Source organism: Phoenix dactylifera, unplaced genomic scaffold (genome assembly GCF_009389715.1).
Source record: "Phoenix dactylifera cultivar Barhee BC4 unplaced genomic scaffold, palm_55x_up_171113_PBpolish2nd_filt_p 000196F, whole genome shotgun sequence".
In the NCBI taxonomy this organism is placed as follows: Eukaryota; Viridiplantae; Streptophyta; class Magnoliopsida; order Arecales; family Arecaceae; genus Phoenix; species Phoenix dactylifera.
Window position 1 is genome coordinate 462687 of NW_024067720.1, and position 16273 is coordinate 478959.

A 16273-nucleotide genomic window follows, 5' to 3' on the forward strand; every position below is an offset into this window, starting at 1 on the left:
GGAACGATCCGGAGGTGGTTGCCTCGCGGGATCGTGCCGCGCCTTGGAGCGTCGCTCGGGACCGGCCTCGGGACGGGACCTCTTCCTAACGACGGTCTTACGAGGCATCTTGACCTAAACGGGAAGAAAAATACCTAGAGGACGGTGAAGGACCGACAGAGGAAGCTCGGGACGGACCGGAAATGACCTAGGAACGGACGGAAACTCAATGTCCGGCGAAGAATCGACGGGAAAAGGGCTTGGAGACGATCGGGGATGACCTAGGAGTCGGCTCTAAGGCTTTGTGAACAGTGGCGGCTTGAGGAAAAGTGTTTGCGAAACGACAACCCTAGGGTTAAAAAGTCGGATCCCGACTGCGAGTCGACTCCCCTGAGTCGCGAGTCGACTCGACCTCGAGTCGACTCCAGAATATGCGCGAGTCGACTCTCTGTTAGCGCATGTAGACTTCGTGTCGACTCCCGACATTGTGCAAGTCGACTCCCCCTCAGCTGCCAACTTTGCGAGTCGACTCCCGCAAATGTGCGAGTCGACTCCCCCTTAGGAGCCGGCTCTGAAACTTACTCGAGTCGTCTCTAACCTTGGCACGCACCTAAAAACCATGCCATAATCATGCCAAATGAGGGAAAATCAGCTAATTAAGGACTGATTTGATGATCACTGTATAGAAACTCTATTTTAACCTCATTCTAATCATCAAAATCAATTAATCTAGTGAAAAACTCCCACTAGGATGGATCAATCACTCCTAATCCCCTTCTAAGCACACTAAACCTCTCTTCACTTAGGGGTTTTGTAAAAATGTCTGCTAATTGATTATCAGTACACACAAATTGGAGTGACACATCACCATTCAATACATGATCTCTTATGAAGTGATGTCTTATCTCAATGTGTTTAGTTCTTGAGTGTTGAATTGGATTTTTAGTGAGATTTATGGCACTTGTGTTATCACAATTAATGGGAATTTTATCTTGTTTAATGCCATAATCTTCTAATTGTTGTTTAATCCATAAGATTTGAGCACAACAACTCCCGGCTGCAACATATTCAGCTTCTGCAGTGGATAATGCAACCGAGTTTTGTTTCTTGCTAAACCATGAGATTAGGTTTTCTTCTAGAAATTGACAGGACCCGCTGGTACTTTTTCTATCCAGCTTACATCCAGCGAAGTCTGAATCTGTGTACCCTATTAAGTTTAGGCTAGATTCTTTAGAGTACCACAGCCCTATGTTCTTAGTTCCAATTAAGTATTTAAAGATTCTCTTAACTGCAGCTAGGTGTGATTCTTTAGGATTAGCCTGATATCTAGCACACATGCACACACTAAACATAATATCAGGCCTACTTGCAGTAAGATACAGTAAAGAACCTATCATACCTCTATAAAGTTTTTGATCTACAGATTTACCTGATTCATCTTGGTCTAACTTGCATGATGAGCTCATGGGGGTGCTGATTGACTTGTTTCCCTCCATATCAAACTTCTTGAGCATCTCCTTGATATATTTTGCTTGATTGATGAAGATGCCTCCTTCAGATTGTTTGATTTGAAGCCCGAGGAAGTAGTTCAGCTCTCCCATCATGCTCATCTCAAACTCACTCTGCATCAAATCAGCAAATTCCTCGCAGAGGCGATTGTTAGTAGCACCGAAAATGATATCATCAACATAAATCTGTACTAATAACATATCCTTATTTTTCTTTTTCAGAAATAATGTTGTATCTACATTTCCCCTAGAGAATTCATGTTCTAATAGGAATTTACTAAGTCTCTCATACCATGCTCTAGGTGCTTGTTTTAGTCCATAAAGTGCTTTGTTCAGTTTATACACATGATTAGGGTATTGATGATTTTCAAAACCAGGAGGTTGTTCTACATACACCTCCTCATTAATAAACCCATTTAGAAAAGCACTCTTTACATCCATTTGATATAGTTTGAAGTCCTTAGAGCATGCATATGCTAATAGAAGTCTAATTGCCTCAAGTCTAGCTACGGGAGCAAAGGTTTCATCAAAATCTATGCCTTCTTCTTGATTATAACCCTTTGCTACTAGTCTAGCCTTATTCCTTATAACAATTCCATTTTCATCTAGCTTATTTTTATATATCCATTTAGTACCTATAATTGGATATTCAGAAGGTCTCTCCACTAGATCCCAAACCTTGTTTCTAGTAAATTGATTTAGTTCTTCTTGCATTGCATTTATCCAATTTACATCATTTTCGGCTTCTTCTATATGTTTGGGCTCAAAGTGTGAAACAAAAGCTAGATGATTATTCAAATTCCTAAGGGATGCTCTAGTCCTAACCGGTTGTGATGGATCATCTAGAATTAGTTCCTTAGGATGCCCGTGAGCATACCTCCAAGCTTTAGCTAGCCCATGATCCACTATAGGCTCTTGGTTTGACGATTCTCCTTCAATCAACTTTTGATTATCATCTTGTAATCCCATCTCATCTATCTTTTCTTCAAGTATTTCAATATCATCATCAAAATTAACCTTCTTACTAGATGAGATGTCACTAGAGTCATCAAAAACAACATGTATAGATTCTTCTATAACTAGGGTTCTTTTATTAAAGATTCTATAGGCTTTACTAGTTGTAGAATAACCTAGGAATATTCCTTCATCAGATTTAGGATCAAATTTTCCTAGATTATCTTTTCCATTATTATGTACAAAACACCTACATCCAAAAACATGAAAATAGTTAACTTTTGGTTTTCTGTTTTTCCACAGTTCATAAGGTGTTTTCTTTATAATGGGTCTTAATAAAACTCTATTTAATATATGGCAAGAAGTATTAATGGCTTCTCCCCAAAAGTACTTAGGGAGGTTACTTTCACATAACATCGTTCTAGCCATTTCCTCTAGAGTTCTATTCTTCCTTTCCACAACTCCATTTTGTTGTGGTGTCCTAGGTGCAGAAAAATTATGGGTTATCCCCTTTTTACTACAAAATTCGTCAAATAATTGATTTTCGAATTCGGTACCATGGTCACTTCTAATGGCTATGACTGAAGACTCTCTAGCATTTGTTACTTCCTTATGAAATTTTTTAAACATAGAAAATGCTTGATCCTTATGTGCTAGGAACATGACCCATGTGTACCTAGAGTAATCATCTACTATAACAAGACCATATTTATTTCCACCTAGACTTGTTGTTCTAGTTGGACCAAATAGGTCCATGTGTAATAATTCTAGAGACCTAGAGGTAGAGACACATTTTATGGATTTAAAGGAGTTCCTAGATTGTTTGCCAAATTGACATGCTTCACATATTTTGTTCTTTTCAAATTTTAATTTTGGCAAACCTATCACGGAGTCTCTTTTAACTAATTTAGTTATTGTGTCCATGCTTGCATGACCTAACTTACGGTGCCATAACCAACTAGCATCATTATCTTTAGTTTTATTTACAACTAGACATTGGTTATGTTTTGCAAGATCTTCTAGGTCTACAACATATACATTTCCACGTCTAATCCCTTTAAAAACTAAGCTATTATCATTAGGATTTGTTATAATACATAGTGATGGTTTAAACATAACATCATATCCTTTATCACATAATTGACTGATGCTTAACAAGTTATGCTTAAGACCATCAACATATCTGACATTATCTATAAAAGTAGAAGGGGTGATTTGAACTTTACCAATACTAATGATGTGACCTTGGTTGTTGTCTCCAAACATCACAGCACCTCCATTCTTAGCTTCAAGGGTGAAAAATTGGTCTTTATCACCCGTCATGTGCCTTGAGCAGCTACTATCCAAATACCAGCAATTTTTGTTGACCTTGGCTGCAAGACACTCCTACACAAGCAAATTATGTCATCTTAGGTACCCAAGTTTTTTTGGGTCCTTCATGGTTAGTCAAGTTGGTTCCTTTTGGAACCCATACCCTTTTAATCTTTCTTTTAGTTTTTCTTTTTCTATAGTCACATGCATTTGCCTTATGTCCTATATTTCCACAACAAAAACAGATCATTTTCTTAGTTTTATTTTCCCCAGCTTTGACAAAGAAGTTACTAAGAAGTTTTTGTTTATTTTTCGGTTTATACCCTAAACCCGCTTTATTAAATACGGCTCGTTGACTGTTAAGTATCATGTTTAACTTTTCAAAACTATATGTGAATTTTTCAACTAAGGGTTTGTATTTGTTAAGTTCTTTAGTTAATGTTTGATTTTCGGCTTTTAGATCATTTAGTTCTTTTGTTAGATCCTTGTTTAAGACTTGTTTATGGTTTTTGAGTTCTGAAAGTTCCTTAGTTAGTTTTTCATTATCTTTAGTTAAGGTATTAGTTTTCTTAATTAAGAGTTGGTTGCTTGTCTTAAGTTCTAGATTTTCTTTGGTAATAGCATCTTTATCCTTAATTAAAGAATCATACTTACGGATATAAGTTTGGTTAGTTACTTTTAGTTCCCTGTTTTTAACATTAACATCCTTATATTCAATCATTAGTTCGTTAAACGCATCATAAAGTTCATCAAATGAAAAATCATAGTGCGTATCAGAAGTTATCTCATTTTCGTTGGCCATGAAACAAAAATTGGCCTTCTCTTCTTGTTCTTCATCCGATGATGAGGATGATGCGTCGGAGTCCGATAGGGTGGTGACAAGGGCTTTCTTCTTCTTCTTGTACTTGCTGCTCTTCTTTAGTAAGGGACACTCAGCTCGGATGTGTCCCAGCTTTTTGCACTCATAGCACCCGATCCCCTCACTTTCCCTTTCCTTACCTTTGTCCTTGCGGTAGGAATTTGAGGGGCCTCTCCTTTGATGATAGGACTTCTTGTGGTTGATGAATTTCTTGAACTTGCGCACAAGAAGAGCCTCACCACCATCTTCCTCATCTTCTTCTTCTTCACTGCTGCTGCTGCAAGACAAGTCCTTGTTAGAAGAAGTAGATTTTAAAGCTATTACCTTTTTTTTATGGGAGGACTCTTCCTCGTTGTGTTGTTTCATGGTAAGCTCATGCGTCATAAGGGATCCAAGGAGCTCTTCAAGTGGAAGCTTGTTCAAGTCTTTAGCTTCTTGGATTGCCGTCACTTTAGCTTCCCACGACCTTGGTAGACACCGAAGGATTTTCCTGACAAGTTCACTGTTAGTATAGTTCTTGCCAAGGCTTTTTAGGCCATTGACAATATCAGTAAACCTAGTGAACATGCATGTAATTGTTTCGTTAGAGTCCATTTTAAATAGTTCATATTTATGAACCAAAATATTTATTTTGGACTCTTTCACTTGATTCGTGCCCTCATGGGTCACTTCAAGTCTGTCCCAAATCTCTTTTGCAGAATTGCAAGTAGAGACCCTATTGAATTCATTACGGTCTAAGGCACAATAGAAGACATTCATTGCTTTAGAGTTTAATTGTGCCTTCCTCATGTCATGTTCATCCCAGTCCATTTCTAGTTTAGGTACCTTAACACCATCTACGTATATGGATGGGATGTAGGGCCCATTTACTACAATGGACCACATCTCATAGTCTTGGGCTTGGATGAATATTCTCATCCTAGCCTTCCAGTATGAGTAGTCAGATCCATTGAAGAAAGGGGGTCTTTGGGTGGACTGACCCTCAATGTGAGAAGATCCAAATGGGGTTGTCATTTTGATCTTTTAACTCTTGAGTGGAAGAGTTTTTGGCTCTGATACCACTTGTTGCCCAGATAGACAACCCAAGAGGGGGGGGGGGGGTGAATTGGGTTTTTAAATTAACTTGAATATTTAAAACTTTGTGGATGATTAATTTAAAACTATAGCAAGTTGTTTAATTAAAGCTAAGTGCTGTGAGTAGTGTCCGGGGAAGAAGATGAGAGACAATGCACTACAAACACAAAGTTTTATAGTGGTTCGGAGCTAACCCTTGCTCCTACGTCCACTCCCCAAGTGTCACTTGGGAATTTCACTATAACCCCCTTGGATTACAGCCGGTTGTTTTGCAAGCTCACAACCAAACTTGTTGTTTTACGAGCTCACAACGAACTCGGTCGGTTTTCCCAGGCTCACCGACTAGAACCAAACCCCGATTGTTTTCCCGGGCTCACAATCAAACCCTTACACACGTTGGTTTTAACTTGGCTCACCAACCAACCTTAAACCCCTTGATTCAATCCCCCGATTGAATCAAGTAAATACAAGAGATAGAAGAAAACAGAAAATAGCTTCTCAAAAAGCAGATTTAAAACAATATAATCGTAAAGGAGTTAGAAGCCCTCAAACGCTTTTAAGCTGGTGAAGAGGTATGGCTTCTGGAACTCCGGTCTCCTCTTGAAAGAGTGGTCGACTTGAATGCAGGAGGAGGAAGCTTTGATTGTTGGGAAGAAGTTGTTGGAGCAGTAAATGCAGATCTCCCCTTTTTTGTTTAAGAGCACTTGGAGAGCTTGAAAACTTGAATGCTTGGAGTGGAATGTCTATTCTCTGCCTTGCTACAGTCCTCTGTGGCTATTTAAGCCAACCCCCATGGAAACTAGCCGTTACTCTGCTTTTTCTGGCCGTTTTGCACACTCTGCGCAGCCTGACAATATGACCGTTGGTGGGTTGGAGTCGACTCGCGCGATCAGGAGTCGACTCGGCTGTAGCAGGAGTCGACTCACGCTTTTCCGGAGTCGACTCGGCAACTGTTCCAAATTTGAATTAAAGTTGCCGTCTTGACTGGGAGTCGACTCGTCTTGACCTGGAGTCGACTCGCCAACTTCTGGAGCTGACGTGGCAATTTTGGAGTCGGCTCATCCACTGAAGTCCGTGGATCCAAATTTGAATTTTGTCCACTCGAGTCGACTCGACTGTCCTGGGAGTCGACTCGAATCTCAGAGCCCGAACTCCCGATTCTCTGTCTTTTGGCTCATCCAGTCTTGGAGTCGACTCGAACTTCCTTGGAGTCGACTCGGCTCTCAGTTTCCGAAAGTTGGTCTTCTGTCTTTTGACGTGAAGCTTGTCTCGGAGTCGACTCGAGCTGTCTGTGAGTCGACTCGAATCTCAGAGGCAGTAACATGGTCTTCTGTCTGTTGATGGTCGCTCAGTCTCGGAGTCGACTCGCGTACTGCGGGAGTCGACTCGAATCTCAGAGTCCGAAAATCGTTCTCTGACTTTTTCTTTGTGTTCCTCTGAGAGTCGACTCTTACCTTCTTTGGAGTCGATCTGCCAACCATCGGAGTCGACTCGCGTTCCACTGGAGTCGACTCGAATCTCAGACCCGAAAACTGCTCTCTGACTTTTCTTTGTGTTTCTCTTGGAGTCGACTCTTACTACCCTGGAGTCGACTCGTTGAACATTGGAGTCGACTCGCGCACTTCGGGAGTCGACTCGTTGACAGTTTCTGAGTTGAAGCTTTCTGTCCTTCTGTCTGTTCTCAGTCGGAGTCGACTCGTACTGATCTGGAGTCGACTCGAGCTCGTGCCAGTGAACTTGATACGCTTGGAGTCGACTCGTGATACTCGGGAGTCGACTCGAGTCTCAGACATTGGTTCATGCAGACTTCTTAACTTATCCAAAATACTATGAACCAAGTCTAGAAACACTTGGACAGGATTTTCACTGAAACACTCAATTGAATTCATTAGTAATCACAAGATATACTCAAATGCTTTGAGCTCATCAAAATCAAATGGGGTTTTAATCAATCACTCCACACTTTTCATGCAGAAATGGCGACCAATTTGTCGCTACATTCGTTATTGGATAACAACAAGTTGACAGGACCTAATTTCAACAACTGGCTTAGGAAACTTAAGATTGTGCTAGAGCATGAATGGATCCTTTATGTGATAACGGATCCGGCACCTGAGCAGCCTGCTGCTAATGCACGGGGTACAATCAAAGACACATACCATAAGTGGCTCAGTGACCGTATCACTGTCCGTTGCATTATGCTCACTGCAATGAACGACGAGTCCAGTCGCAAGTTCGAGAATGCACAACCGGAAAAAAATTGTTCAAGTGTTGAATGAATCTTTCGGCATTCCCAATGACGTTGAAAGGCACAAAACTAGTTGTGCCATTTTCAGCGCCCGGATGAAGGATGGGGCCTCAGTAACTGATCATGTATTGTACATGATCGAGTTGATAGAGCGCCTGAGCACTTTCGAATTTTTTCTACATGATCAATTGGGGAAAGATGCAATACTAAATTTCCTGCCAGAATCATACCGCCCATTCCTTACTCACTTTCGTATGACGAAACATATAGTAAATTATCACCAATTGTTGGGTTTACTATAGACATTTGAGAAGGATCACCAGCTCTTAAAAGGGTCGGTGAATTTAGTGGGAGGTTCTTCCGGAGGGCGTCGTCCCTTTAAGAAAGGGAAGAAAAATAAGAATCAAAAGAAAAAGGTGCAACATGCTAAGCCAAGTCAGACCAAGAAGGTGAAGGCTGATCAAAGTAAGGCAGAGTGCTTCTATTGTAAGAAGCAAGGGTATTGGAAGAGGAACTGTGCTCAGTACATTGCTTCTCTTGACCTACACAGGCAAAAGAGAAAGATGCAATCAGTTATTGATCAAGGTATTTATATGATAACACCTTATAATTTCTCTATATGTGATAATTCGACCTGGGTATTAGATACTGGAAGTCTATTTAATATATGCAATTCGTTGCAAGGACTTCAGGTCAATAAGAGATTTGGAAACAGAGAGAGATTTCTGAATATTTAAGATGGAAGATCTGTTCCAGTTCTAGCTTTAGGAAATCTTAAACTTGTTTTCAATTCTCATATAGTTGTCTTGAGTGATTGTCACTATTGTCCTACGTTTTTATTGAATGTAATTTCCATAGGCCTTTTGGCCATGAACAGTTATGAAATTTCAATAAAGAAATATTTTTGTGATATCATTATGAATGATGTTACTGTAATGAATGGACGATTGAGCAATGACATCTACTTGTTATCACAACTTGTTAATGTAATGTACACATCAAGTTAGCGCCCTAGAATAAATAATGTCATAGATGTCTACCTTTGGCATTATAGGCTAGGTCATATTAACAAGAACAGGATGAAAAGGTTATGTAAAGAGGAAATCTTCAATATTAATGATTATGAATCATTGACAACCTGTGAGTCATGTCTTCTTGGAAATATGACCAAATCATCTTTTACCGAAAAAGGTGAACAAGCTAGTGATTTATTGACCCTTATATATACTAATGTATGTGGGCCAATGAGCATAAAAGCTAGAGGTGGATACTCGTATTTCATTACATTTACAGACGACTTATCTAGGTATGGGTACGTCTATCTTATGAAACATAAGTCAGAATCGTTTGAAATGTTCAAACTATTTCGTATTAGATTTATGCCCTATAAGCCAATTTGGCTGACACATTATTTTGTTCCGGGACATAAATTTGTACTTGACCTAATAATGAATTTATTAGGATGGGCATTCTTTTCATTCATATTCTTATGTGTCCATGAATCGTTCAAGGAATTAATAAGACGATGACGCATATTCTCAAAAGTTGAGAATTTGAGGTATGTGTCATTGGTGATTAATTCCTGAATTGTTCCTGATCGATGGATCCATTACAAGGAACAGTAATCAATCCGCTGAGATTAGTGCACAGATCACTTAGTCAGATAGATGAGTCTTGAGTCCATAGTATGGGGACACTAGAGTGATTGTGCAAGTGCTTGTTAGAGAACAAGAGTACTGAGCGTGACCAAAGCAAGTAGTCACTTGGATGTCTATCCACTCGACAGTGACTTACTTGATGCTGCAGTTGTATGACTGATCCTTTGACCTGCGATGCCTCGGTTATTCACAGTAAGGTTGCTGTAGTTTGACGAGCACATAAACATAGACTCTATCCATTTGGATCCTTGTGGTGCAGAATGGCTGCAGTAGGTTCATTGTAGGTGTAGGGGTGCATCTAGCTGAAATCTATCGACCTTGATAGATTAGGAGAGATCCTATGTGATTTATGAGACTGAGTTCGTAAATCCTTGGCCAAGGTAGTTTTTGAAAAAAGAGTTTTCCAATCTTGAACTGGAGTCGAATAAATTTTACATATGACAGATGATGGGGTTTAACGAGTTATCCATAACCTCCATCCTATCGGGATCCACGATAAAGGGACTGTATCATACGCTAACTGCACCTAGAGGTTCATCATTCCATTCTGCTGGATTGCCACTACATGCTGCTAGGGATCACTGGTGGATGGTGAGACTCAAAGGCATTCACTTGATGATCAGTGAACCCGAATGAGAAGAGTTGGAATTGTTCCAACCCGTTGAAAGGAGTTTCAATAATATTATAATAAAAATCACAATATATCTCACTACCAGAGAGAATAGAATCTATGGGGTCACACACAATAGAAAATTTGATCGATCTAATGGTTGGATTGTGATTTAGAATCACAATAGTTTGTAATTGTCAATTTGATTGATAATTGGTTTAACCCACTAAGAGTTAATGAGTTGAAAAAGGAATTGATTGCAATTGGATTGCAATTTGATTGAATCAATTGGACTTAATTAATTGGGCTCGATCTTATTTAATAAGGTTAAAGAGTCCTACTTGAAGTAGGACTCCTAGAGTTCTAATTCGATTAGGACTTCAAATTATTAGAGTCCTACTTGAAGTAGGATTCCTAAAGTCCTAATTGGATTAGGACTAAAATTATATGAATCCTAATTGGATTAGGATTCCTAGAGTCCTAATTAATTTTGGTCTAATAGATAAAGATAACTCCTAATTAGATTAGGATTCTTGTGAATCAAATAGGGAGACTAATTGGCCTCACACATGTCCGGCCTCTATAGATTGTCCACGCGAAGCCCTAGGTAGATCATCTTCCGCAAGAGTGCTAGCTCGCGCAGGAACGCTGCAATGGTTGAAGCTTTCTCTTTCGAAACACTCAATCTTTGATTGTTCTTCAAGGAAATGGAGGATGGACGTGAGGAAGAAGGAGAAGAAGGGATGGCGGCCCTCAGAGAATTTTTTCAGAATTTTTTGAAATCTCTAAATATTGTACATATTGAACCCTAAGCGTGAGGGTCTTTTATAGCCAAAAAACCCCCCCACGCCTCACACCTAATTTAGCCAATTAATTTGGCTGATAAAATTCCCAAAAAATTATGGTGATTCGGCAGCTAAGAGAAGATAAACATATCTTAATTTCATAAAAGATAGGAATTCATGCATCCAAAGTTAAGCCACAGACCACCATATTTCATGCGCCATGCAATCCCTACAAATTAGAAATTTCATCTTAATCTTTTTAGAAAGATTTGAGGTGCCATTTTTTATTAAAAAATATAGCCCCACGACTCCTCTCTTCTCGCACCAATTTTTGGCCAAAAATAAAGAGGATAGGCGTGAAAAATTTTGGGGATAAATCAAGATATCATTCTTCTCCAAGAAAGATAAGGATTGGTTCCTAAAATTTAAGGATTCTTCTCCTCATCCAATTCTGATTATTTGGACTCACAATCCTCATCAAATAAGATCTTCTAATTGATTTGGGTCAAGCCCAATCCAGTTAGGTCAAGTCTCACCAATTGGGTCAAATTCAATCTACTTGGGTTGAAGCCAATCCAATTAGGTCAAACCCTGATATAGTCCAAATTGAATCCTATTCAATTTGGCTCAGCCTAAGCCCAATTACTCAATCAAATTGAGTTCATTAGCAATCTAATTGCTAATTAATCCTCCAATAATTCAATAATTATTTTACTGCAACTTTTGCTTAGAATAATTTGTCAATCGAATTGACTAAATTATCCCTGAATGATTCTCAATCATCAATCAGCCATTTGATCAACCTAGAAACTTCTATGTGTGTGACCCCAAGGTTCGAATCTAAGCCGGTAGCACAAAAACAACTTCTTGTACTAATCGAAATGATCATCTAGCAATGGTACCCGACGTCTGGATAGGTCGAATGATTGCAAAGCAACATTCAAGAACCCTTGGACTATGATTACCGTATAATTCATCCCTATGACTCCAAATGCTCAGGACGACTTCAGAGTTCACTGCCAACTCTTTAATCAGTTCATCCATAATGTGTTTCAACTTTACAAATCCTGTGACTCTTCACAAGGATTACCTTGGCTAAGGTTTTGCTAAATTGAACACAAGGGCATTATTTTCTGTCACTAGGAGGGGTCAATTCCATCTTGACTCACACACCAACATCGCAAGTACTTGACTGCACCCAGTAACCTTCCGTCACTGAATTAGAAACTCAGATAGTCCGGTACCAAAGTATAGTGAGTTGCTTGTTGGTCAATGTGGTGATCTCAGGTCGGAGGGACACATATACCCATATCTACTCGGAACATCTCTTAGCAGCAGAGCGTTCCGAAACTGGTCACGTTCAGTGAAATATACTCCTACACTTCACCTGTGTGGCATATCAATGTCTATACACTCCTTGGTTAAGAGGATAACCAACGATATGGCAGACAACGACCTATTCTTGATAATGCTACTGTCCTAGTAATAGCATGTCGTTTGATCGCGAACTGGTTTAAGAACTCATAGACAAATCCTCATTTATCTCTTAAAAGAGTCCTAAGGACTTCATCACATCACAAGAGTTCAAAAAGATGTACAGAATATATGCGATGAATAATACCAAATAATCTTTTATTAATTCATTAATTCATATACAATTCAATGATGAGAGTACAAAAGTGAAATTTTTGTATTATCTTAATTAGTATTATAGCTAATCTTTATTAATAAAATTAATTAATTAATGTTTTATTTGTGTCTGAGTGCATGTAATTCAAAAGTCCCAATAACGTTGGATTTGAGCTCAATGCCTGGAAGCCCGTGCTCAACAAATCCCTAGCGTCTCATCTGAGCCTCATGTTGCCCGTCATCCGCATGCAATCCATATCACTGTGTCCAGCTGATTCAGCCAGCATTAGTGCCCGCGTCATGAAGATCCCAGCTCATCCACGTCGCCTCCGCGTATTCCACGCCTATATGGAAAGTCCAGACATTTTTTTCGTTCGCTCGTCCCATACATCTAAATTCACAAAAGCCATCCACAAATCCAACCGTCCGTGACCTCCCAGCACATGCAATCGGTTCATCCATCCCACTTCCTCTATTTCGAAACAGAGCTTTCAGCATCAAACCGTCCCAGCCAAGAATTCCCAACGTCAATGTCTTCCGAAGCCAAACAGTCCGCGTTTCAGCCGCATTCCATTCTCCCCATCAGCCATCTGAGGAGTCTTCTCAATTTCCCAACAGTCCATGAAGCATCCCAAGTCTTCGTGGCATCTCATCCGCGTCCAGCGAGGGAATCTGAAGCCAATCCGTCCGCATCCCGCCTCAGCAGCTTCCCATCCGTTCGGATCAGCAACGTTCGTGATCTCCTTCTCAACATCTGGAGCTTCCCAAACTTCTGCAACGTCCCCAGCATTCATTAGCGTCCTTCCGTCTCCCCTGTTTCTTCCTAGCTCATCCACGCGTTCCAGCGGAAGAGTCCCAAGCATTTGTGGCGACACGTTGCTTTCGGATCTCCCAGCCACACCGCTGAAGGTGTCTATAAACGGATCAGGAGTGGATCGACGGAGGCCATTCGGAAAGAGGAGGAGGCCAGCAACGACGGAAGAGGAAGGAAGCCAACCGTCTGCATCTTCTCTTCCGATCCATCTTCTCAGCCGGTGGAGAGAAGGAGGAGAGGCCAGAAAGGAGAGAGGTGACCAGGGGGCCACGATTCATCATCCTTCCGGTGGACCAAAGGGGAGAAACCAGCTGGCGAGGAAGGAGAGAAGTCATCCGGTGGAGGAAAGGGAAGAAGCAAGGAAAGGAAAAGAAACAGAGTGCTCTGTTTCTGAATAAAAAGGAAAAAGGATTTATGTTTATTTTAACTTATTCGTTGCTAATCCTTTTTTATAAAAATGCTTGCATCTCATATGGATAACTAAATCTCTTTTAGCTAAGGCTAGGGAAAAGCCTAGCATTTTCTTCATGTATTTCCTTTAATCATCAATGGGATTTTAACGTTTTTGATTTGATTTACGGTGCAGTAGATTGATAGAAATTATTTCAAACTTATATATTTTCTTTGATTTGTTATTTCCTCCGGGTATAACAGATGCTTAGAAATCTCTGTAGTTTAAAATAGAATAATTGTAATGCTGCCCATAAAACTAAATCTATTTTATTATGATTAATAGATGATTTTAAGAAAAGAATGATGAAGTGCTAGGCTGAATCCTAACGCCTTAGTTATATCCTTGTCAATTCTAATATTATTTAGCCTTTAGTTTTTGTTCACTGTCAAATCCCTGTGGATTCGATCTCGAACTCACTGAGAATATTACTTTGCTACATCCTATACTTGGGGTATTCTACATTTAATTTTTCTTTTTAAAAGAGCAAGATCAAAGTCGTAGCAAGTTTTTGGCGCCGTTGCCGGGGATTTGCAACGTGCGAACGAGAACAAGGCTGCAAATTTCAATTTTTAATTTCTAGTTCTTCAACTTTTCTTTATTTTTAACACGGTTGAAATTTCAAATCTTTACAGATTCAAAGACGACAAAAAGCGGGACCAGTAACGAGGAAGATCAAGATCAAATTTTTGGATTCCTGGAGTGAACGAACTCCGGCCGTGAGTATTTAAATTAATTTTTCTATTTTGTTCATACTAGTTCTATTTTTTCTAGATTAGAATTTTACTCTTGTTTAAAAAAATTATTTAAAAAAATTATTAATTAAAATAATAAAAAAATAAAAAAATAAATAAATAAATAAAAAAATTTAGCTAGTTTGCTTGATCAACTATTCAAATGCAATTTAATGTCATGACATAAAATGTTAAAAATCTTCTTGATTGTTGCATATAGTATAAAGCATTTGCAAAAAAATAATCTAAGGGCTGAATCCATTAAAAAGATAAGGTCGGAATTTCATTACTCGTCCTTAGCCCAAAAATCATCCAAGTGCATAAATATCCTAAGCCTAATTAAAATCAACTAGACATTGGCCCCTAAGGATATTCGAGCTCAATAGGACGAAGACCACTGAAAGTTGCACCAATTTCGCTCTGTGGCCCGGTCGATGTCTAGGTAAGCTTTGTCCCTCTAAGTGATTGAAGGGAGACAGTTTCTGTTCGAGAAAAGTGGGTTTTAAGTGGGACCTTTGCTATACGCATCGTGACCCCTCCACTTACCTGGGAGCTTACCTGGTCGACTAAGGTTACTAGACCGGATTGGAGGCTTAGGTGTTCTCTTCAAACCAGTTAGGAGCTGTCTAGAATTTTTAGAAAAACATTAGAAATTGTTGGGTGATGTTTTAATGCATGTTTAATTTTAATTAAATTGTTTTGTTAAGGTGTTTGTTTAGATCTCTTTAGGTGGTACTTGTACCAACAAAATAATAATAATAATAATAATAATAAAATATATAAAATAAAATAAAATTTCAGTATATGCTGTTGTGGGAGAGAGATAAAACGAATAGATTATTTCGAGTTGAATCAAGAGATAAAAATTTAATTGTTCAAAATTCAAATAATCAAATGGAAGATAATGGTAGTAATCAAGGAGACAATGAATTTCAAGATGACTTACCTATTAGAATGCTTCGTGATTATCTACAACCCACTAGGACCAGTACCCCATCCTGTATGGTTATTCCTACTGCTGCGGGAGCTTTTGACATGAAACCAGGAATAATCCAATTACTCCCAAAGTTTCACGGACTTGATTCTGAAAGTCCCTACTTGCATCTGAAAGAATTTGATGCAGTGTGTTCAACACTTCATTTCAATGATGTTACTGAAGAGGTAGTTAAGCTTAAGTTATTTCCTTTTTCTTTAAAGGAAAAAGCTAAGTCATGGTTACACTCCTTAAGGCCTAGGACCATAGCCACCTGGCAAGAAATGACAAGAGAATTTTTAAAGAAATTCTTTCCAACACATAAAACAAACACACTTAGAAGAAATATCATGAACTTCGCACAAAAAGATGGAGAAACATTTTTTCAGTGTTGGAAAAGATTTAAGGACCTTCTGCTTGCTTGCCCACATCATGGATATGAAATTTGGAGGGTCATTAGTTTCTTTTATGATGGTTTGTCCTCAAATATGAGACAATTTGTAGAAATGATGTGTAACGGAGAATTCATGAGTAAGGAACCAAATGAAGCCTGGGATTATTTTGATCTTTTAGCAGAAAATGCACAAGCTTGGGATACAACAGATAAAAATGAAAAATCTAAAATAGCACCTAATGCAAAAGGAGGAATATATCTTATTAAAGATGATAATGATGTCAATGTAAAA

The 16273-nt window shown here is 39.1% G+C and overlaps 1 protein-coding gene and 1 non-coding gene across 2 annotated transcripts; both read right to left on the bottom strand.

The window, feature by feature from the left end:
• Positions 1–773: 773 nt before the first annotated feature.
• LOC120105121 lies at positions 774–5589 on the bottom strand (the record flags this gene model as incomplete). Its single annotated transcript, XM_039117284.1, has 4 exons — positions 774–1995; positions 2317–2345; positions 2535–3788; positions 4987–5589. Coding segments are annotated over 4 exons (3108 nt in total), but the record flags the coding sequence as incomplete, so codon positions are not given.
• A 10330-nt stretch (positions 5590–15919) lies between these two features.
• LOC120105125 lies at positions 15920–16026 on the bottom strand. The gene has a single exon (XR_005507511.1). It is a non-coding gene; the product is annotated as a small nucleolar RNA R71 (small nucleolar RNA).
• Positions 16027–16273: the final 247 nt, after the last annotated feature.